This window comes from Dromiciops gliroides, chromosome 4, assembly GCF_019393635.1.
Source record: "Dromiciops gliroides isolate mDroGli1 chromosome 4, mDroGli1.pri, whole genome shotgun sequence".
NCBI classification, from domain to species: Eukaryota; Metazoa; Chordata; class Mammalia; order Microbiotheria; family Microbiotheriidae; genus Dromiciops; species Dromiciops gliroides.
Window position 1 is genome coordinate 222,913,656 of NC_057864.1, and position 22,813 is coordinate 222,936,468.

The window sequence follows — 22,813 nt, forward strand, 5'->3', positions numbered from 1 at the left end:
CAATACATATCAGAAACTCCATGGAACTTCAAGGCGATCTGTCAACAACTCTTAGAGTGACCAGGGAGCAGTGACAGGTCAAATAACTTGTCCTTGGTTACATTTGTCAAAGAAGATGCTTGAAAATAGTACTTCTTTACCCTAAGGATGAACACTATGTTACTTAACTTTTATGAGGCATCCAGGTGTTATAATAGTTAGAATGCTCGACTTGGGGTCATGAAGACTGTAGTTCAGCCTCAGACCCTTACTAGCTCTCTGACCCTGAACAAACCATTCAATTTCCCTCAGCCTCAATTTCCTCATCCGTAAAATGGCAATAACAATAATAACATCAACCTCACAGAATTGTTATGAGGATTAAATGAGATAAAGAGCTTTTCAAACCTTAAAGCACTATACAAATTTTAGCTATAGCTATTTAAACTTTTATAAACACTTTTACTTCCATGGTTGTATTCTCATATCCTTCTGAAAAGCTCAACACCCTAGTTTGCCAACAAGAAAATTGAAGTTCAGAGAGGTTGTGAGAGTTAGTGGCAAAACCCTGGGCTCCTTACTTTCAGCCCAATATGCTTTTCACTGTGCTCTGTAGGGAACCTAGTGTGTGATCAAATTCATACTTATAATACTGGGTGTCCTTGATCTCCTTTTTCCATTGGGAAGAGAAAGCAAACAACAGTAGACAGATCCTGATCTCAAATCTAGTCTGACTACTGTCCACTTGGGGAGTGACAAAACCCTCTAAGAAGATATCCATAACTGGAAAGAAAATTGAGAACTATATCCTATTTGTATACCTGCTATATAACTATTATTATACATTATAGTGACATATATCATATAATAATATATTATTGTTATAACTATAAACCTATTAACCCAGATATACACCTACTACACATGTAGCCTGAAAAAGATTAAAGAGAGAAAAGGACTCTTATGGACAAAAATGTTTTTAGTAGCACTTTTTGTTGCAGCAGAGAATTGGAAACAAAGGAAGTCTTTCCATTGGGGAATGGCTGAATAAATTGAGGTATGTGAATGTAATTAATATTATTGTACTATAAGGAATTATGAAAACAAAAGATTCAGAGAAACTTGGGGAAATGTGTATGAACTGATCCATGGTGGATTGAACAGAATCAGGAGAACCATTTACATGAAGACCATGAAAATTTAAAGGAAAATAACTGAAAGACTTCAAAACTGACCAAAGCCATGACCTATCATGACTTTAAAAGAGTGATGATGAGAGGTAATAGACTAGAGTTGCATTTTCAGACATTACCCAAGTGTTGATGTATTTTGTTTGAGCATGCCTGTAACAAGAGAAGGAATGGGGGTAGGCAAGAGGAGGGAGTCAAGGTAGGGATAGGGATGAAAAAAAATCATCAAATAAAACATTAAAAATACACAGAAGAAAAAAGTTCAGAAGAGGGAGGACAAAATCAAAATGGGGCAATTTTGCTCCTACATTGTCAAATTTAATATGTATTTCTAAAAACATGGTTTTATATGCAATTCTTTTTCCTCTTCATGTATTGAAATGTATTTATTGATAAGTATTAAATTCATAAATTTTTTAAAAAAGGAAATGAAAAAGAAAGATTTCCATAAAATTGTTGAGTGGGAAGGGAACTTAGAGACCATGTGGTCCAATCTCCTCATTTTACACAGGAGGCCCAGAGAGAGAAAATATCTTATCTAAGGTCACACAGCTAGTTAGTAGAAGAGTTAGGACTAAAATCCTAAAATTCAGTTTTCTCGATCCGCAACCCTCCCCCCCACCCAGAAGACTCTTTCCATTTCACTGAACTGCATTTATCTTTCCTGTATAAACGGTCCCTATGTGAGGATCTGAGAGGAAAATTGGGTCACACCTAAAAGGAATCAAGCCTGAGTACAAGATCAAGTTTTAGTGGAAAAAAAATATTCCTTGCTCTTCTCTGGCACTACATTTCCCACTCCATCAACTTAATTTCAGGTTAAAACTTCTAGTAGCTGACATTTCAATACCACATGTAGCATTGCCAGGACCTTATCTTTTCACATCAACCATATTTTCCAATGTATCTCCTTTATCTTTCCCCCTCCCAGAGAGTCATCCCTTATAACAAAGAATAAAAAAGAGTGGAAAAAAACACTACAACAACACTAACCAACATGTCATAAAAGTTTGACATTTATAGGTAGGTGGTGCAGTGGATAGAGCACTGGGCTTGGAATCAAGAAGACTTGTCTTTATGAGGTCAAATCTGGTCTCAGACACTAGCTATGTGATGGTTGTCAAGTCATTTAACCCTGTTTGCCTCAGTTTCCTCATCTATAAAATGAGCTGAAGAAGGAAAAGACAAATCACTCTAGTATCTTTGCTAAGAAAACCTCAGATGGGGTCATGAAGTCAGACATGACTGAAAAAGAATAAAATTGTAGCCTCAGCACCTCACCATGGTGCATTGAACAAAGCAGATGCTTAAGAAATATTTATTTCTGTCCCATCCTCTTCTACTAGATTGTAAACTTCATGAGAACAGGGACTGAAGTTAAGTGCTTTGTATTTCATGTTCAACTCTACCCATAGTAGAACCTTAATTATTATCTGATTAAAGGGAGAACTTTGTTATTTTGCATTTGCTTGCCTTATCTATCTGTCTAATTGTTCTCTAGCTATATACTTATGTATATTCTGTCTTCCTAAATAGAGTGTCAGCATTTTGAGGACAGGAACCACATAATCTTTTCCTTTGTCCTTTCTTCCTACTCCGTCCCCCTACAGATGGATACCATGCATATGGAAAACATTTGACAAATATACACAGAGTTAGAGTTTAATCATTCACACCAGTGGAGAGGAACCTTGCTACTTGGCTTTGGAATTCATAATATGATTTTGTATAGCAGATTTACCTTCTTAATTATTCATTGTTTAGGCTGATATTAAAGCTAATTTGCAATGCAGCTAACAGTCAAAGAAGGTAGTTTAGAACCATGTGTAGGGGTAGTGAGAAGACATTTGAGGATTTTTTAAAAATTGCCACTAATAATCGACAAGGTGGATAGACTGCAGATAATTGAGTATGAGAACAAATATACATGCATGCAAATATATGTGGTAACATGTAACCTGGTAGTTATTTCTACCTTGCCTAGTTAAAGGTATTCAAGGAGGGGGTTCAAGAAATGTGCACATAACATACTATACTGGAGTTTTTTTTGGCAGTGGGGGGGTTTGAGGGGCAATTGGGGTTAAGTGACTTGCCCAGCGTCACACAAGTTAGTAAGTGTTAAATGTCTGAGGCCAGATTTGAACTCAGATCCTCCTGAATCCAGGGCCAGTGCTCTATCTACTGCACCACCTAGCTTCCCCAACATACTGTATTGGGAAGAGCACTGGTCTAGGGGTCAGAAGATACAAGTTCTAGATCCAGCTCTGACACTAACTTTTGTGAGAAAATAATTATCAATAATGAATTTCTAAAAGAAATCCAGAAGCTGCTTTCCCCCTCTCCAGCCTGGGAAGAGCCTGCAGCTTAACAAAAGGAATGCAGATTGACCTTTCTGACTACCTAGGGAAAAGAAACTTACCTTGACTACCCCCCCAGTCACGACAATCAATGGAGTTGTGCTCTTATCCTCTCTCTCTTCACTAACTTCTAATACACTTTAATAAATACTTGAAAGCCTAAACTCTTGCTGAATTTGTCAGTAAATCTTAGCTAGTTTCCCCGCAAAACTGAGGGGGGGGGGCAGGGTAGGACCCACATTAAACTTTAAACATCACAAATGATACTAACCAAGTACCTTAGATCAATGTGTGGTGACCTGCCTCTACCTGAGAGAAGATAAAAATCCCTGGAGATGCAAAGCTCTTGCCTCTCCTATTCTCTTATGCTCCTACATGCTTCTCTTACCCCGGGGGTTGGTTCTCAGCCCCTCTTCCTGGGACTCCATGCTGGGTATATTAATAGTGGGGAAGTTTTTCAGACATGCGGTCAAATTAATAATAAATGCTTTCTGCCAAAACTGGTGCAATAGCCTCTAATTCAGAAGTAGCAATATCTTAGAAACCCCAGCCTGGCTCCTTAATAATCTGGGCACAAAAGAGCTAGTCCCCCCAATATTTCAAACACCACACTTAATGACTTTAGGCAAATAACTTCCCCATCCTGAGTCTCAGTTTCCTCACTTGTAAAATGAGGATTATAATAGTCATTACCTACTATACAAGATTGTTGTGAGGATTAAATGAAATAATGAATCAGCAAAATTTTATAAAATACCTACTATGTACCAGGCACTGAAGATAAAATGAAACAGTCCTTATCTTCAAGGAGGCTTCCTCCCTTAGGGAAGAAAACATGTTCATAAATCTATACAGAATTCTGGAGGTAGCTAGATGGCTCAGTGGATAGAGTGCTGGGTCTGGAGTCAAGAAGACATGAGTTCAAATATAGCCTCAGATACTTACTAGTTGTGTGACCTTGAGCAAGTCACTTAACCCTATTTGCCTTAATCCATTGGAGAAGGAAATGGCAAACCACTCCAGCATCTTTGCCAAGAAAACCCCATGGACAGGATTGGTATGATATGGTCTAGGGGGTCATGGGAGAGTCTGGCATGACTGAATGACTAAATAACACCAACAACATATAGAACATACACGAATAATGTAAGTGATGTGCTTTCTCAACTATAAATGAATATGAACTGTGTGACCTTGGGCTCTCTGAGCATCAGTTTTTCATTTGTAAAATAAAGTTTGGAAAATTATTTTAAAGGTTCTTTTAATTCTAAAATGCCATCAGTCTATAAGTTATACATATAGGGAAATTGTGTGTATGTGTGTGTGTGTGTGTGTGTGTGTGTGTGTGTGTGTATGCCATGAAAACCTAGAGAGAAGAAAGTATGAAAGAGAAGAAAGTCGCTGAGAAGTAAAGAAGAATGAAGATTGAAAAAAGTCATCAGAATTTGACAATTAAGAGATCATTGGTAACTCTGGAGAGAACAACTTCAGCCAGATTAAAAAGGGCTCTAAATACCAAGGGAAAGATTTGTTTCTTTCTTTCTTTCTTTTTTTTTTTATAGTTTTTAGAGGCAACAAGAAGCCAATGAAACTTCTTGAGCAGGAGAATGACATGGTCATACATGACAGGGTGTTTAGAAATATCACTTTAGCATCTATGTAAAGGAAAGATTGGAAAGGACTTTGAGGAAGAGAGAACAACTAGGAGGTTACTGCAATAGTCAAGGCAAGAGGTGATGAAGGCTTGAACCAGATAGTAGCTCTCTGAGTTGAGAGAAGGGTGAAGATACAAGAGAAGACGTGGAGGTAGAATTGATCAAACTTGGCAACATGTCAGCTTTAAGGGACAGTGAAGATGTAAAAACAACTGCACATTTGCAAATTTGAGTGTCTGTGTGGATGCGGAACCTTTGACTAAAGAGGAAAATTAGGAAAAGGGGTGGTTTTAGTGGTAAAGATTGAGTTTTATCATGAACATATTGAGTTTGAGATTCCTATAGGACTTCCAGTTAGAAGTGTCCAACAGGTAATTGGTAATACAATACTAGAACTCAGGGAAGAGATGTTTAAATATAAAAATCTGGGAGTCATCAAAACAGGGGAAATGCACAATGTTATGTCCATTTTACAGGTGAAGAAACTGACTCTTGGAAGGAGGATATCACATTTCTCAAATTACAGAACTAGTTACTGGCAGAGCTAGGGCCAGACTTTAGGTCAACTGACTCCCAGTCCAGTGTTTTCCCCACTATGTTAAGTAAATTCTTTTTTGAATACTAGTGATTTGGCAGACTTATGCTTGTTAAAATACAACCATCATGTCATGTGTCTCTTGGTTTTCACATAGGACAAAATATCAATACATGGGTTTTCCCCAAAGTTGCATAAAATATGAGAATTCAGTCTTGGTTGGTAGAAGAGACAGTAGAATGCAGTGGAAAGTGAGTTAGATTAGCAGTTGGGAAATCTAAGTTTTAGTCCTAGGTATGTCACTAAGTCATAATATGATGCTGAGCAAACCCCTTCCCCTCTCTGTGCTTCAGTTTTTCACCTGCAAAATGAAAGGGTTAAACTATGTCATAGGTTTCAGACTGGAGTGAACTTCAGAGGATAATGCTATCATTTCACAAATAAGGAAACTGAGGACCAGAGAAGATAAGTGACTTGACCAGTAACCTTAACTAAGCAACAGAGTTGATCGCCAGATGTAACTTTTTTAATGCTTATGAATGATACTTAAAATCAACAGACCTTAGTGAAAAATCTAGTGTTAGATTCACTCTTGTTGGGAATGAACTCTTCCCAAAGATAGGAGAAGAGTGCGCGACACTCTTCCTCACCTCTCATGGTCTACCTGCCCACAGACATTACAAGGTAGGAGTCATAATAACCCCTACCCCAGTACTCACCTATCCACAGCATGGCCCTCATCGCCCCTGTGAAACTCGCTGCCGTTTTCCAAACGCACCATTGTGTCCATGCGTTTTACCATCAACTCCAATAGGTCACTCATCTTTCGTAAGACAACCCGGGACTCCAATGCACCAATAACTGTAGGAAGAGAACCCAGTAGGAGTGATTATAGTGATTATAGTGAGGAGGGTATTTTAGAAGCAACTCTGCTCATCGGGACCATGGTAGGGCATAGATGGGACAGAGCTGAGTCCTAACGTATGGGATCCTTGTTGGTACACCTGTTGTGCTGAGAACTGCTCCTCGTCAACACAATAACTATATAGGTAGAATTGAGGGAAATGACCACAGTCTCAAACCCAAGGCTCCCTTGTAGCATAGAATTCCCCAGGAGGACAAATGGACATTTTTCTGACTACTTATGGACAACATGAACTTTTTGACATTTAAACGGAAGAGGGAAAATTGAGAGAGTAGCAATGCATCTTTCAGTTATTCATTCACTATTTATGAGGTGCCTACCTTATACAAGATAATATGCTGGATCTTGGGAATAAAAACATTTAAAAAGAAAAGAAAAAAGAAAAAGAAAGCAGACCCTACTCTTAAGGAGATCTCATTCTACTGGAAAGATAACAACACCTTCATAGATGAAAAAAATTAAGAATGTGAAGAAAGAGAGCCCTTAAAAGGATCAGTGAAGGATAGAGGTAGCACCTGAACTGGGCGTTACGGGATTTAAAGATTGTGAGAGGTGAAAGTGATGGGGGAAAGAATTCTTGTAGATAGAATGTTGAGCTCAGAGGCCATCTAGTAGTTGTTTGTTTGGAGTATAGAGTAATGGGAAATAATCTGAAAAGCAAGTTGGAGGCATGCTCTGGAGGGCGTTAAAGGAGTCAAGTAAAAAATGAGAGATGAGACAATTCCAAGTCAGGCAAATCCCTAGAGTACTAAGTCAACAGAGTAGTTATGGTTTTAAGTCACTGCTCCTTCCTCTGCCTCACTCTGGTCCCCAGTTGAAAAAAAATGTAGGTGAACTCCAAGCAGAACAGAATACTAATATCTTCATTTGAATGCCTTGGGCAAAATTTAAAATTATTCCTCCTACCTCCTATCTCATAGAACCTCCATATAACAGAAGTTCTGAAGCCACTTAGTGCCTCTCAACTTGCAATATGGTTTCAACACCACCCTACTAAAAACTTGTCTCCAAGGTTACCGATGAACAATTTACTAATTGTTAAAACCTGTTAGTTTTTATGTAACTTTTATGTTATTTTAGTTTTTTAAAAAATAACAATCATTTTCCTCCACTCACCTTCCCTGCTCTTGAAAAAAGAAAAAAAGAAAAACAAAATCCTTGTAACTAGTATGGATGGTCAAGCAAAACAAATAACTTCCACTGGTAATGTCCAGAAGTGCATATATCTCATTCTGCATCTTGAGTCCCTTAATAGAGCAAGGATATAACATTATACTCACATACCATAACTGGCCTTAGACAGTACCCAATAGATGGGTACCATCTTAGTTTCCAGGTTTTTTCCCCTACTCTGAAGAGTGGCTTTACATATTTATGTACATATGTATTCTTTTCTTCACGGTTTAATCTTTTGAGTTTATAGACCTAGTACTAGTATTGCTGGATAAAAGGTTTACTGACCCTTTAGACATATAAATTGCTTTCCAGAATGACCAGACCAATTCATAGCTACACCCAGAGTGCATAAAGTGCCTGTTTTCCCATAGTCCTCCCAGTGATTTATTAATTGCCACCTAGATCCTCTGGCTCAGCTGTTACAATGTTCTTTTTAGCTAGGACAACAATCTCTAGTCTAGGACAGGTAGAAGATCTCCTCTTTGACTCCCTGAGAGCCTCAGCTTTGAATGATCCTTCTATATTCAGAGGTGGTTTCCCTTTGCGGGACGGGAGAGGGGCGGGGGGCGGAACTCTACCTTTAATGATCACAGATTTTTCACAGGCCTCATGCAGACAAATGGCTGGAGATGAAGGTATTGAGTAGTATATATCCTAAGACACAGCTGGCTGTCCATCTGGCTTCTCCACATACAATTGATTCTACAAGCTTCAGAACTTTTCTAACATGTGAAACGATTCCTTCACAATCTGAAAATCCTTTCCCCATACATTTTTTTTAGTGAGGCAACCGGGGTCAAGTGACTTGCTTGGGGTCACACAGCTAGTAAGTGTTGAGTGTCTGAGGCCGGATTTGAACTCTGGCACTCCTGACTCCAGGGCCGGTGCTCCATCCACTGCGCCACCCAGCTGTCCCTCCCCATACATTTTGATGTCTCTCCTCCTCATGTCTATCAACCTAGTCTGAAAGGGTTATAATTTTATATATTAATTACCAAATCCAGTGTTCTCTCAGTCCTTATCCTTCTTCACTTTATTTAGCATTTGACTCATAGGCAACACTCTCCTCCTAAATATTCTGCCTCTTCATGACATTGGTCTTTCCAGGTTCTACCTCTTGTTTTTTGCATTCTCCTTGATATCTTCTGACCTGTCATGGTGGGTGTCCCTCATAGTTCTGTCCTGGAATTATCCTCTTCTTTCTAAATATATACTCTCTTGGTGATTTCATCAGTTGCCATGGGTTCATTGATAATCTTTATGAAAGTGATGCCTGAATCTCTATGTCCAATCATTATGTCTCTCTCATGAGCTTTCATCTTATATAACATTTCTACCCAGATGTCTTTCACAGAACCCATTTTCATTCTTTCTAAGCCCATTATTCTTCCAAATATCTCTAAGTTTATTGAGAATACTACCAGTCTCCCAGCCATCTGTGTTTGGTATTTCTGAGTCATCCTCACCTCCACAGCCCCAGAGTCTAATTCATTCATCAATTCTACCTCCACTTCTTTTTACTTTCAGGTCTATTAACCTAGTTCAGGCCCTCATTAGCTCTTGCCCGAACTATTGCAATAACTCCTTGTTGGTGCCTCTGCTTCAAGCCTCATCCCTCTTAAATTAATATTGAAGACTGCTAACAGGTCTGCTCTTGCTCAAGGATATTAATGCTTCTCTATTACTTTTGGTTTACAACATAAATTCTCTAGCTTAGCATATTAAATCCTTCACAGGCTATATTTTTCTACTTACTTCAACCAAACCAGACAGTTTTCTATTCCCCCAATTTATTATTCTATCTTCAGCCTCTACACCTTCTTTACCTGAACTGTGTCCTTATGTCTAGACTAGACTTCTAGCCTCATCTTCATCTTTTAGAGTCCTTAATTTAAAAAAAAATTTTTTTGTGGGGCAATGAGGGTTAAGTGACTTGTCCAAGGTCACACAGATAATGTCAAGTATCTGAGAACAGATTTGAACTCAGGTCCTCCTGAATCCAGGACCAGTTCTTTATCCACTGCACCACCTAGCTGCCCCTAAGTCCTTAAATATCTTCAGGGTTCAAGTCAAATATAAATTTAGTGGTGGAAGCAGTATCTTAAAACTCTACCCCCATGAAATCCTAACTCACCCTTATGAAAGTTAGGCAAGTTTTTCCTGAAAAAGTATTAAAATCCATCAGAGGACCAAAGGCTCAGGCTATTGATAACATTTCTGATCACCTGAGTACAAAAAAGCTCTGAGGAACTCTAAGACATCTCTGATGTTTGACTGGTGGACCACCACCATTATTCAGAGGCTGAGAAACTTCAGTAAGCTGAACTGATTCATGGTGTCCTCAGTATATATCCTTTGTTGAATGTCTTTCCCTAGCAAATTTCTTTCTTTCTTTCTTTCTTTCTTTCTTTCTTTCTTTCTTTCTTTCTTTCTTTCTTTCTTTCTTTCTTTCTCTCTCTCTCTCTCTCTCTCTCTCTCTCTCTCTCTCTCTCTCTCTCTCTCTCAAGTTGAATAAACAACAAGTTCCTAATTTTGTCCTGATATAAAACTCAAATTTCCTACAAATTGATTCAAGTCAGGTATAGCCCAGAACAGTTGACATAGTGATGTAAGATTGAAATGGGATGATCTTCTTGAACTGGATGATGGCTAATGGTGAGCCTAGACTAGCCTCCATGCTTTTGAGATAATTGCTTTGAAATAATTCCCTGAACCCCAGAAGATTAAAGTGTAAACTGTCTTTGGCCATTCAGTAAGGACATACTGATGTGAATATGCTTGGTGTCAATAAGAGTTATACCCTCAAAAAAAAAAAAACAACCCACCAATATCTTTCTGCAGACTGCTGGTGGTTGAATTTGTATAATGTCTTGTGTTATGGGGTGATAGAGGTATGAAGGCCCACCAGCTAATAGGCCTAGACCAAGGCTGATCTCTTCCCTCAGATTATAATGTTTGAAAAACTGTAGTGAACTGGGGCTTTCTATGTGGCATTGGAGAGGACACTTGAGAGACATTATGAGGAAATTTCCTGGTTCTCCCCAGGAAGGCAGAGAACTTTCTGGAATTGGAGATAAGGATAAATGTACCAATTGTACCACTCCCCACTCCCACCTCTGTTGATTTGGTGAAAATAGGGGATGTTGCCGTTTGAAAAATTTTAAAAGAAAGGAAGCTTCCACTCTCACTCTTGAACTGAGAACTGCAATCCTCTCTCTCTCTCTCTCTCTCTCTCTCTCTCTCTCTCTCTCTCTCTCTCTCTCTCTCTCTCTCTCTGACTTCCAGTCCCTCCAGTAAGGGATCCCTGCAGAGCTCAAGCTCTAGCACCCTAACCTCCCATCCTGGTAAAAATCGTTACTCTTTGTGTATAGCATAGGTACATAATCCTGAGCTGGGTAATCCTAGCCTTGCTGGCTGTCTTTTAAGTTAGAGATGTTGGGAGTTCCTGGGCCCCTCAGTGAGTTCTGATTGGCAGCAGGAGGAATTTTCCGTGCTTGAGAGGACAACCACTGAGAGGAAGAACTGAAGCCTCAGCATACTTGGCCAGAATCCCTTGTCATTGTCTGAGCTACCTGTTGGATGACTGCCAACCTAGACTAGTAGGGGGGGACAGTGAAGCCTCAGCTGTGGCATCACAAGCCTGTGGCAAGGCTTTGTCCTGGCATGGGGAGTGGCAGAGTCGGGCTCTACACAGGTAACCCGTCTTGCCTATGGGAAAGTATGGGCACATGCCCATAGCAATACTATGTTCCAGCATAGGAGTCAAAGCTAGGCCCCAGAATAAGGGTCCAACAAGGTCAACGGAGCTTAGGCCCAAGTAGTAGCAGCTACTTAGTTCAGGAGGGCAGTGACAGTATGCACAACAACACTCAGCCTTGATACAGCAGGGTAGCGGTTGACCCTGGATAGTGGAACAGATGCCAATGGTAGTGGCCATGGGCCCAAGGGGCAAAACCAGCAGGCAACATCCTGGGCCCAATTAGCAGCTACAGTCAAGTGGGCATAGACACACAGGCTTCAGCAGAGTGAGCACTGGCATGTGCTCACTCCGAATGGCAAAGGGCCACTACAACTCTCTGATTACTATAGACCAATGTCTTTCCACATTGCTGCCCATTATGATTCAGTGGTCTTTGGACAACTCCTGCCTGGAGAGGGGGTGGAAGACCAAGAAGTGGTATGGTTGGGAGGTGTCTTTTTTTTTTTGGTAAGAAGGGAGAGCTGAAAGTGCCTATCCAGCCTCCACAGAAGAAGGGTACAAATCCTCCAAGATTTGTTGTAATGACAACAGGGGAAGAAAACAAGAATTTATTAAATGCCTACTATGTGCCAAGCACTATGTTAAGCACTTTACAAATATGATCTCATTTGAACCTCACAACAATCATGGGAGGTAGGTGCTATTATTATTTCCATTTTGCAATTAAGGAAACTTAGGCCGACAGAGATTATGTAACTCACACATCTAGGAAGTGTCTGAAGCTGGATTTGCACTCAGGTTGTCTTGACTCTGAATTCTATCTCCTCTGCCACCTAAGCAGGCAGAGATTGCTATCCTCCTACCTTTACCTGTTCCTACCTCTGTAGGGAGAGATCCTGGCTTCAGAGACAGAGAACATCAGTGCTTGATTATACAGGGTACTTTTCCCTGACCTGTGTTGAGGATTGGTGACTACATAGTAAGCATCATCTTCTGCTGTTCCTGCCCATCCTGAGACACTACTATGAACTACGAAGATTTGGCATCGACCACCACAAAGGCCAGATTATCTAAATCTTGGACTCAGTTCTTTAAGTGGGGAAGAAGGCTTGAAATTCCTGGATTTTGTTCTCCCAAATTCAGCTCCTTCAGAAAGGATTGTCACATTGTTTATTTTGCTTTTTTTTTTGCTATTTTTCTGTTTGTTCCTTTTATACGTTGAGGCCCTCACTCCAGCATATCCCTCCTTCAGCTTTCTTCCTCAGGTCTAGGCCGAAAAGAAAGAATACATTTGTCCTGAATTTGAAGCATATTTCCAGATACTTCAACTCACTGACAGCAAGGGAAGAGTGGGAACAAAGCCAGAGCTTTCCCAGAACTGGGTCATCGAAACGGAAGCTTCCCACATCTTGCTAGGAAGATGAAGGCCGTTTATGCAGGAGATCATGCTGTTAAAAAATGAGCAAAGCACTTGAAACCAGATACCATTAAACAGCCTCATGATTCTCCAGGATTTCCTTGCCTTTCCAATCACTGCTGATAATTAGTAGAGGGTGTATATATGTGTGTGTGTGTGTGTGTGTGTGTGTGTGTGTGTGTGCACACGTGCATGTGTGTGTGCATACCCAAGGGCTGGGGAGCCCACACATTTAGCCATGCCTTATTAATTCAATCTTTCTTTGGGTTTTTAACAATCCTGCTGAATAAGCCTAAAGGCCTTCAGCTCCAGGCACTTTTCTTCTCAAATACAAAGCCCAATAACTGATCAGCCAAAGGATTTCTAATAAATGGAACCAATTCATGCTGAGCTGTATTGTGTGGGTTTTGGGGAAATGGGGAAAGACCCCTAAGGAAGGACCTGAGAGAGAAAGGAGAGCTATATCACACCCAGGATAGGGTGTGTAATGGGAGCACATTTTAGATCATAGGATTTAGAACTAGAAGAGGATACCTTAAACATCACTTAGTCCCATCACTCATTTTTAGGGAGAACCACAGTAGCAGAGACTGGGTTTGACCTCAGGCTCTCTGATGCTAAACCTAGTGTTCTCTCTGCTATCCTTGTGCTGCCAAAACCTGGGTTTTTGCCCTGACTTTGCCACCTACTAGCTGTTGGATCTCAGAGAAATCGTTTGATTTCTTAGACTTCATTTTGCCTGAATATAAAACATTAATAAATTATTCCCAGCCAACCCCAACACTACCTCATGGAGAAGGGAAGGGAATAGCATTTATTAAGTACCTGTTGTTTGTCTTTAGTTCTTGAAGAGGACAATCACATTGGAAGATGATGTCATGACTTGCAGTGAATTGGATTTAGGTGAGGGAGGGCTGTGCAAAGTCACCAGTATTATCTCATTTGATCTTTACAACAATCCTGGGAGGTTGAGGCTATTATTATCTCAATTTTATAGTTGAGGAGACTGAGAAAGACAGAGGTTAAGTGACTTGCCCAGGGTCATACATCCAGGAAGTATCTAAAGCTGGATTTGAACTCAGCTTTTCTTGAGGTCGAGGAGGTGACTCTGTGGATAGAGTGCTGGGCCTGAAGTCAGGAAGACATCTTCCTGAGTTCAAATCTGACCTCAAATACTTACTAGCTGTGTGATCCTGGGCAAGTCCCTTAATCCTGTTTCCTCATCTGTAAAATGAGCTGGAGGAGGAAATGGCAAACCACTCCAGTGTGGTGTAACCCAAATGAGGTCATGAAGAGTCAGATGACTAAAAGTGACTGAACAACAGCAACTTCCTGACTCCAGATCTTGTGCTGTATCCACTGCACCACCTAACTGTCCCTGCAGGTAACCCCTTACAAAATAATCATTTTCTATTCCCCTGGAGCAGAGAATTTTCTAGCCTGACCCCTGATTAATGGGACACAGAATGAGGGTACCACCTCGTGTACTCCCTGGAATATTTCTCTTTAGAATTTCTGTTTACCATGACTCCTTGTCCAGCTGAAGTATTTTTCTTTTTTTACCATGTAAATATAAGTCATTTCCTGCCTGGGCACCCTTGCTGCACTGAGCACAATTGAGGTTAGAGGGAAGACTTGGTCACTTCCATTGGAAAAGCCAGTTAGCTTGTGAAATCCAAAGGGGAAAAGTGTGGGAGATGGGTTATATTTGAATAAGAATGGATATAAATTGCTGGGAGTGGAACATGGAACTAGGAGAGCAAAAGAAGATAGAGAGAGCTTATTGGCTAGGGGGAAATGGATGAATATTTGAGGGAAGGAGGAACTTTGTTCCCAAAATCATGCCTGCTTGCAGGTGGAGGAATAAAAGTTGTGGTGTTCCTAGTATTCTTTTTGTTTGTTTGTTTGTTTGTTTGTTTGTTTTTTAGTGAGGCAATTGGGGTTAAGTGACTTGCCCAGGGTCACACAGCTAGTAAGTGTGAAGTGTCTGAGGCTGGATTTGAACTCAGGTCCTCCTGACTCCAGGGCCGGTGCTCTATCCACTGCGCCATCTAGCTGCCCCCCTAGTATTCTTGACAGTCAGAAATCTTTCCCTTCCTGGACCCAGAGAAGGGTCCTTAAAATGAGTAGCTTTGATGTCTGGGCTGGGGATGAGTTGATTCTAGAAGAGGAGTAGGGACTGGATCTGGCTTTTGTTGATATAGAGAACTGTTGGGTGTGAAAACATTCCATCTATATAGATAAGAGAGTTTCCTGGAGCACTGAGAAGTTAAGTGACTTTCTCAGGATAGAATGAATGGTATACAGGATACTCAGGGTAGCACAAAGCCATAGGTAGGACTTGACTCCAACTCTTCCTGGTTCTACCACCAGCTCTCTAGCTCCTCTTTGATGCTGTCTCTTGATCCTTACCTTTTAAAACTCAGACCTTACTTACCATGTCGCCACTCCTTTCTACCCCCCCTTGATCTACCCAGCAACTTCAAAGAGTTGGAGAGAAATTATTTACCTTTTTTCAAAAAAATTATTTATTGTATTTTTAATATATGAAACAAAATGACCATTTCCATAACCTAGAATAAAAAAAGATAATTGTACATGAAACTATATATCTATTATGCACAACTTGATATTCCTTTTAAATGTATAATTTATCATGTAAATTTCTTTTTTTCTTTCCCTCCTCCCTTCCCCTCCTCCCTCCACCCTAGAGATAGCTACTGCCTCAAGATAATGGAATGTGATAGATGAAATTTAGCAGATACTCAGGGGCCAACCTGGAGATTGGTTTAAACTGATCGAATTGGATAAGGCAAGTGACTTCGGACTGGGTTACTGGCTTACTTCCAGTTAACTAGATTGTAAACACATCTGGCTGGTACTTAAGGGTAGTTAAGAAAGTAATTGTTCTCAGAAGCTAAAAACTTTGAACTTTACATTGAGACCATCTTCGGGTCCAGTGAACCAATGAATTTGAAAGACACTAGCCAATTAGCTTGAAGAACCTCCCATTTCTGGGAGGGGAACATGAAGCAGGAAGCAGACACTGGGGGTAGAGTTCTGGCTCTTTGGCTGAGAGACATTGGTGGTGGCCCAGAACTTAAGAAGGGGGAGATTAGGAAGGCTAGATTTGCCAGGTTATAGGATATCTGTTCTCAATCTTTCTTTCTTTTACTATTTTTTCAATAAACCCTTAAAAAACCTAAATTGTTTATCGGTGATTTTAGTCAGTTTCCCCCCAAAACTGAGGGGACAGACTAGAACCCACATTTGGAATTTTAAATTACATACTACCATTAGACGGAAATATATTTATCTTTTCAAAGTTCATTTGCACTCCTAGTGTCAATCAAATGTTTCCCCATGCTTAGCCCTCTTTTCTTACATGCTTTCCATCAGTATTTGAAGTGGGAAAGAAGAAGGATTTTGGAGGCTCTTTATCTATTAGAAAAATGACCAGGTGGGATGACTGGTCCACAGATACAATTCTAATAGGACTAGTCTGTTAAAAGGTCCCTGAATGGGATCAGGTTCTCCTAGAAGGAAGTGGGATGAATGAAGACATAAAAAAAATGTTTAAGGCTTGCCTATTGTATTTGGGAGTACAGTAGAATGACTGCTGACTTCTCATTCAAGAGTAATAAAATCTAGTACTCATACTCTCTAGGTCACAATGTCCTCCTCTATAAACTATGTTGTTGTTCCGTCATTTTCTGTCATGTCTGACTCTTTGTGACCCCATTTGGAGTTTTCTTAGTAAAGCTACTAGAGTGGGTTGCCATTTCCTCCTCCAGCTCATTTTACAGGTGAGAAAACTGAGACAAACATGGTTAAGTGACATGCCCAGGGTCACACAACTAGTAAGTGTCTTATGACAGATTTGAATTCAGGAAGATGTCTTTCTAACTCCAGGCCTGGCACTCTATTCACTGTGCCACCTAACTGCTCTTGAAAACTAAGAGAGTCAGCTTAAAAGATAAAGGATGACACCCCCTTATTCAGAAGGCATCTTGAATATTGAGTTTTTGTTTTTTGTTTTTTGTTTTTTTTAGTGAGGCAATTGGGGTTAAGTGACTTGCCCAGGGTCACACAGCTAGTAAGTATTAAGTGTCTGAGGTCAGATTTGAACTCAGGTACTCTTGACTCCAGGGCTGGTGCTCTATCCACTGCGCCACCTAGCTGCCCCTTGAATATTGAGTTTATTTCTTTAAATCTCATTTTAGGAAAGACATTGATAAGCCAGAGAATGTTTATGGGAAAACAATCAAGATGGTGAGAGGTTGTGAGATTTTGAGGATAAGTCAAAGGAACTGGAGTTTTTTTGGTTTTGGGTTTTTTTTTTTTTTAGGAAAAGAGAATATTTATAGTAGATATGATAATTGTCTTCAAATATTTGAAGGGCTGTTGTGTGGGAGAAGGATTAAATTAATTCTGATTGGCCCAATGGACCAAAAGAAAAATAATAGCTCCAATTTAAAAAAAAAAAAAGGGAAAAATTAGGCTTGATGAAAGGAAAAATTTACATGGTTTATTCATTTTAATCTCCATCAACAGGATCTGGCAGAAATGGTGTTTAAATGTTACATTTATTAATAGTTTGGTCTGCAGGAGAAAAAAAAACTGCATACCCATAATTGCTAAAGATGAAACACACACATACATCCATAGGGAAATTTCTAATATATATGTAAAGGAAGTTTTTGAAACTGGAACTATTAGTATCTTCTCAGGAGAATGGAGGGGAAAGCACGGAAATGAAGGGAATTGATAAACTGAATAGTGTCCAGAGGAAAATGGCCAGGATGGTGACTGTCCTTGAGATCATGACATATGATCTCTAGGAAGACTCAAGTTGGGTTTTTTTTGTTGTTGTTTTTTTGGCGAGGCAATTGGGGTTAAGTGACTTGCCCAGGGTCACACAGCTAGTAAGTGTCAAGTGTCTGAGTCCAGATTTGAGCTCAGGTCCTTCTGACTCCAGAGCCAGTGCTCTATCTGCTGCACCACCTAGCTGCCCCAAGACTCAGGTTTTAATCTCAGGTTTTATACACCCAGGTTTTTATACACTTACTAGATTGTGTGACCCTGGGAAAATCACCTTTTAACTCTCCATGCCTCAGTATCCTCATCTGTAAAATAGGAATAATGGACCTGATAGTCTCTCAGGTCCCTTTCACCTCTCTATCTATGGTTCTGTGATTAGGGATGCTTAAGTTGGTGAAAAGAAAAAAAGAGGAGACATGATTTTCTTCATGAAATCTTCAAATATTTGAAGGGCTGTTATGCAGAAAGGGGATTATATTTGATCTGCTCGGCCACAGTGGGTAGAACTATGGATAATGGATGAAAGTTACAGAGAGGCAAATAAGACTTAATTAAAGAAAAAATGTCCTAATGGAGTTACCTAAAAATAAAATGGGCTGCCTCAGAGTATTCTGAGTTCCCATCTTGTGCTGAGTCTTCAGTTTCTCAGCCCAAGGTTGGATGATCACTTGTTGAATACCTTGTAGAGGAGATTATTGATCAGGTACCAGCTGGCCTAGTTAAAGGTTCTGTGATTCCGTAATCCTGTTGTATGTCTAAAGTTCCCTTCTAATTCTAGAATACTGGCTCCTGTGAGTTGGTTAAAAAAAAAAAAGTGGTCTCTGAATTGGGCTTGATGATTTCAAGGTAGTTTTTTTTTTCTTTTTTTGCTGGGCAATGAGGGTTAAGTGACTTGCCCAGGGTCACACAGCTAGTAAGTGTCAAGTGTCTGAGGCTGGATTTGAACTCAGGTCCTCCTGAATTCAGGGCCAGTGCTTTATCCACTGTGCTACCTAGCTGCCCCCAAGGTAGTTTTCTTAAGAGGAATTTCATAAATAGGACAATTATTTCTTCCCCTTCTTTATCTCCAATATATCAAGTAGTACTTTTGAAAAAGAGGTTGAGGCCTCAGAATAAACCCAAGCACATTTGGGGGGGGGCAGGGCAATGAGGGTTAAGTGACTTGCCCAGGGTCACACAGCTAGTTAAGTGTCAAGTGTCTGAGGCCAGATTTGAACTCAGGTCCTCTTGAATCCAGGGCCAGTGCTTTATCCACTGTGCCACCTAGCTGCCCCAACCCAAGCACATTTTTAAAAAAATTCCCTTACTCCATCCCATCCCATCCACCAGACGAGGCATCTCAGGGTATTGTCTCACTGGGTTGCTCAGTTTATAGTTGGAAATCCCTCTCCCTACTCTCACTCCTACACCAGTCACTTATATTTGTGTAATCACCAGAACTGTTTCTAGGGCCTGCCTCCTTATCCTATCTTTCATGAAGTCCTATGCCAGTTAAACCCTTGGCAAGGTTCATGTGGGCTGTGTAGGTAATGGACCTCAAAAGTTTATTAACCTCAGACAGCCCACAGATCCTAGAGAAGATTGAGCAAAATAATTTGTTTCTAGTTATTAGTTTGATTTTCTGAAATATCTTGGCATCAAGACCTAGGTCCAATACACTGTTCAATTATGCCATTTGGACCATTCTTGTCCCAACATATCCCAAGCCCATCAATGCCTAGACCTGTCCCTGGGATAGATAACATTGCCTTTCTACATTAACAGAAGTTACTGGAAATAAGAACTCAATGTCATATCACAATTATTTGATTGATTTACTAATCAATTTATTTATTTGATAATTCAATATCTATTTATTGATTGCCCAGCTCCTTCTCATAGTGGGAAAAGTAAAACCAGTGACAAGAGGATTTGACTTAACTTTTTGTTTTGTTTTGTTTTGTTTTTTGGCAGGGCAATGAGAGTAAAGTGACTTGCCCAGGGTCACACAGCTAGTAAATGTCAAGTGTCTGAGGCCAGATTTGAACTCACGTCCTCCTGAATCCAGAGCTGATGCTTTATCCACTGTGCCAGCTGTCCCCGATTTGACCTAACTTGTACACAAAATCACAGAATCTCAATTTTGGAAGAGATTTTAGAGGCCACAAATTCCAACCTTAACAGGATATCTCCAACAAGTCCTCATCTAGTCTCATCTGAAGAGGAACCCTCTCTTGTGGAGGAACTGAGTTCGTCTATTCTGCTTTTCTACATTCCAAATCAATTCAATTCACAAACATATTCATTACCTATCATGTGAATGGTGTCATGTCAAGCCCTCTGGAAACAATGGCAAAAGGAAAAACAATAAGGATTTTTCCTTCACAAGGACCTTTTGTTACACTATGAAATATAATATGTACACATGTAGTCCATTATCTGGGCTGACCTCCCAGCTTGGTACTCAGGTTTGCAGTACGGGGGCAGTGGTAGAAGTGGGGGAGGATGACCACTCTCAGATTTCAACAAAATCCCGCTTCTATACACTCTCTCCCCACCTTCTACCCCCCGCCGGGTTAAACATTTCCTGTCCTCAGCTGATTAAGCAGAAGTGCTTGTGACATATCTGGCCATCGTCCCACTTCTAGAAAGCACCCTAGTGACTTGGGAAGGCTTAAGCATCATATTCTCAAGCAGTTTCCCCAGAGACCTGCATAAAGAGTTTACGTGACACAGTTCTGCTGGAGACTTGCTTCCATAAGGATCCAGGCCTTCCATAATTGGTGAACTTGAGGATTTTACTCACTTTCAGAAACCATAATAGAGTCACATGGCCAGAGAGAGACAGAGAGAGACAGAGAGACAGAGACAGAGAGAGAATTTGGACTGACTGATATTTATAACCTCTAATTTTTCCTGAATCATCATAATTAAGTCTGTTGACTGGCTGAATAATCCTATCACACCTGCCTTGCCAATCTGGCTATCGTGGCTATCAGCATCCACAGGTCTAGTGTTCAAAGCTGAAGCTATTCTCTAGTAAGGGGTGGGCCAAAAGGGGTTTTGATATTTAATAACTCCTTTATTTTTTGTTTTTAACTTATAATACCATAGCATCACATATAGTATATGTAGGAAATGAATTTACATTATGTGTAAAAAATCAAATCTAATAAATGGTGAAAAATAAAGGAAAAATAATTTTCAAAAAGTTATTAAAACATCGTGACTTTGGACCAACCCTGTAGTTTCTAGGAGTTGCAATACCAGTTCTGAGTTTGTGGATGGCTCAGGTTGGCTTTCATGGTCTCTTACAGGTACCCTCTGTTTCCCAGGTAATACAGCAGTGTATTAGGTTGGAAAGGGATATCACTTTCCTCTTAGCTGCATGGGGGCTCCCCTTTGGTTGGGATCCATCTGGTTTGAGTCCCCTGACTCCTTGGTAGGTACCAATTCTATTGTCTTCAGAAGCATTATCTTCCAAGCTATTACCTACCTCTGACAGTTTCTCCATAGCAGACAAGTGGGGCTGTCCTACGAGTTCCTCTTAGATTGCAGTTCATTCTCTGCCTTAGTTCTTCAGAAAGTGTTACCAGTTCTCCGATAAGCTGTTTTGATACATTGTCTTTTTGGAATCTTGACCATTTCGGGGGTGGGGTAGTGGTGATTATATTGCAAACTATCAGGTTGCCTAGTATATGACTTAGTAAGGGCTCAGCTACCATTGTTCTCTTATTCTATGTCTTTCCCTACATAGTCAAATACCTTAGCAGAACTCTACCACTTGGATAAAGATCTTGGCAATGAACTTGGGCTTCATCCTGTTTCTATCACAGCTTCTCAGATCTAAGGCCAGAGATAGATGATAAGTCTCTTTCAATGTATCTTTTTACTGAGACACAAAATGGTTATATATCTCTCCATTTTCCCCATTTTCTTCAACCCCAAAGCAGACATCAACAGAAAATATGTTATATCACCCAAATATTATCAAATGCAAGTTAAAATTGAGACCTATTGACTCATATGCAAGTATAGCTTTGCCCCTACATGGACTTGGCAAGAAAGACTTTAAATGACAGGGCCATGGATAGCCATGTAGGGAAGAGTCAGAACCCCTAAATGTCCCTTGATTCTACTTATACCCTCTCCCTACAAAGACTGTTAATTGTAGGTAAGACTATCCTTTCCTCAGCTTAGCTGAAATTTCATCTTGCTCTCAAGTTAGAAAACTTCCCTGACTCTTGTATATTCTATGGATAAACTATTCTGTCTAATTTTCCCAATTACTATTTTACTATTTGCTTTGATAAATGTTTTCTAATACCTCTGATTATCTTTTTTGTAATAAGCATTTGGTGGGAGGCGACTACTTTCTTCCCAGAATGACCAAAGAAGAAAGGAAGTAAACGAACATTTATTAAATTAATTAATTAATTAATTAAATGTTGATTGACTGGTATTAAATTTGTAATTTTGTGACAGGCATTGTGCTAATAATATCCCATTTAATCTTCACAACCCTTTGAGGTATAGGTGCTATTTTTTATCCCCATTTTATAGTTGAGGAAACTGAAGCAGACCGAAGTCAAGTGACTTGCCCAGGGTCACACAGCTAGTAAGTACCTGAGGCTGGATTTGAACTCAGGTCTTCCTGACTCCATGCCTAGGAATTTACCCACTACAGTGTCTAGCTACCAAATAAAATAGTTTTTATTCTGGTCCCCAAAAGAGAATCATATTCTTAGACTATAAATATGCTTGTAGGCTGGAAGAAAGTAGCCTACTGGCTACTGGCAGGTAGTTATTGAAGATTAGTGAGAAAGTGGGGGTGATGGGGGAGCCAATCTGTTGGAGGATGCAGGATGGAATAGAATTGATTGCATATGTAGAGGGATTTGCCTTGGAAAGAAAGAATACCTCTTTATGTAAAACAGGGATGAAGAAGGAAATAGTAGCAGAAGACATCTGAGTGATATGATGAGAAACAGGGGAGAAGAAGGAGCTCTCATCTGCAAATGGCCTCAAATTTTTCAGTAAAATATGAGGCAAGGGTTAGCCCTGTATCCTTCCTCTTGA

The 22,813-nt window shown here is 40.1% G+C and overlaps 1 protein-coding gene across 5 annotated transcripts in view; it reads right to left on the minus strand.

Annotated features, from left to right (window-relative positions):
- Nucleotides 1-22,813, minus strand: part of MGAT5B (alpha-1,6-mannosylglycoprotein 6-beta-N-acetylglucosaminyltransferase B) — a 135,561-nt gene that overhangs the window by 85,187 nt on the left and 27,561 nt on the right. For all 5 annotated transcript variants that reach the window (XM_044004535.1, XM_044004534.1, XM_044004537.1 and 2 more), the window contains exon 3: nt 6,436-6,577. In XM_044004535.1, coding sequence (XP_043860470.1) covers nt 6,436-6,577 — 142 coding nt within the window. The remainder of the gene's footprint in view (nt 1-6,435; nt 6,578-22,813) is intronic.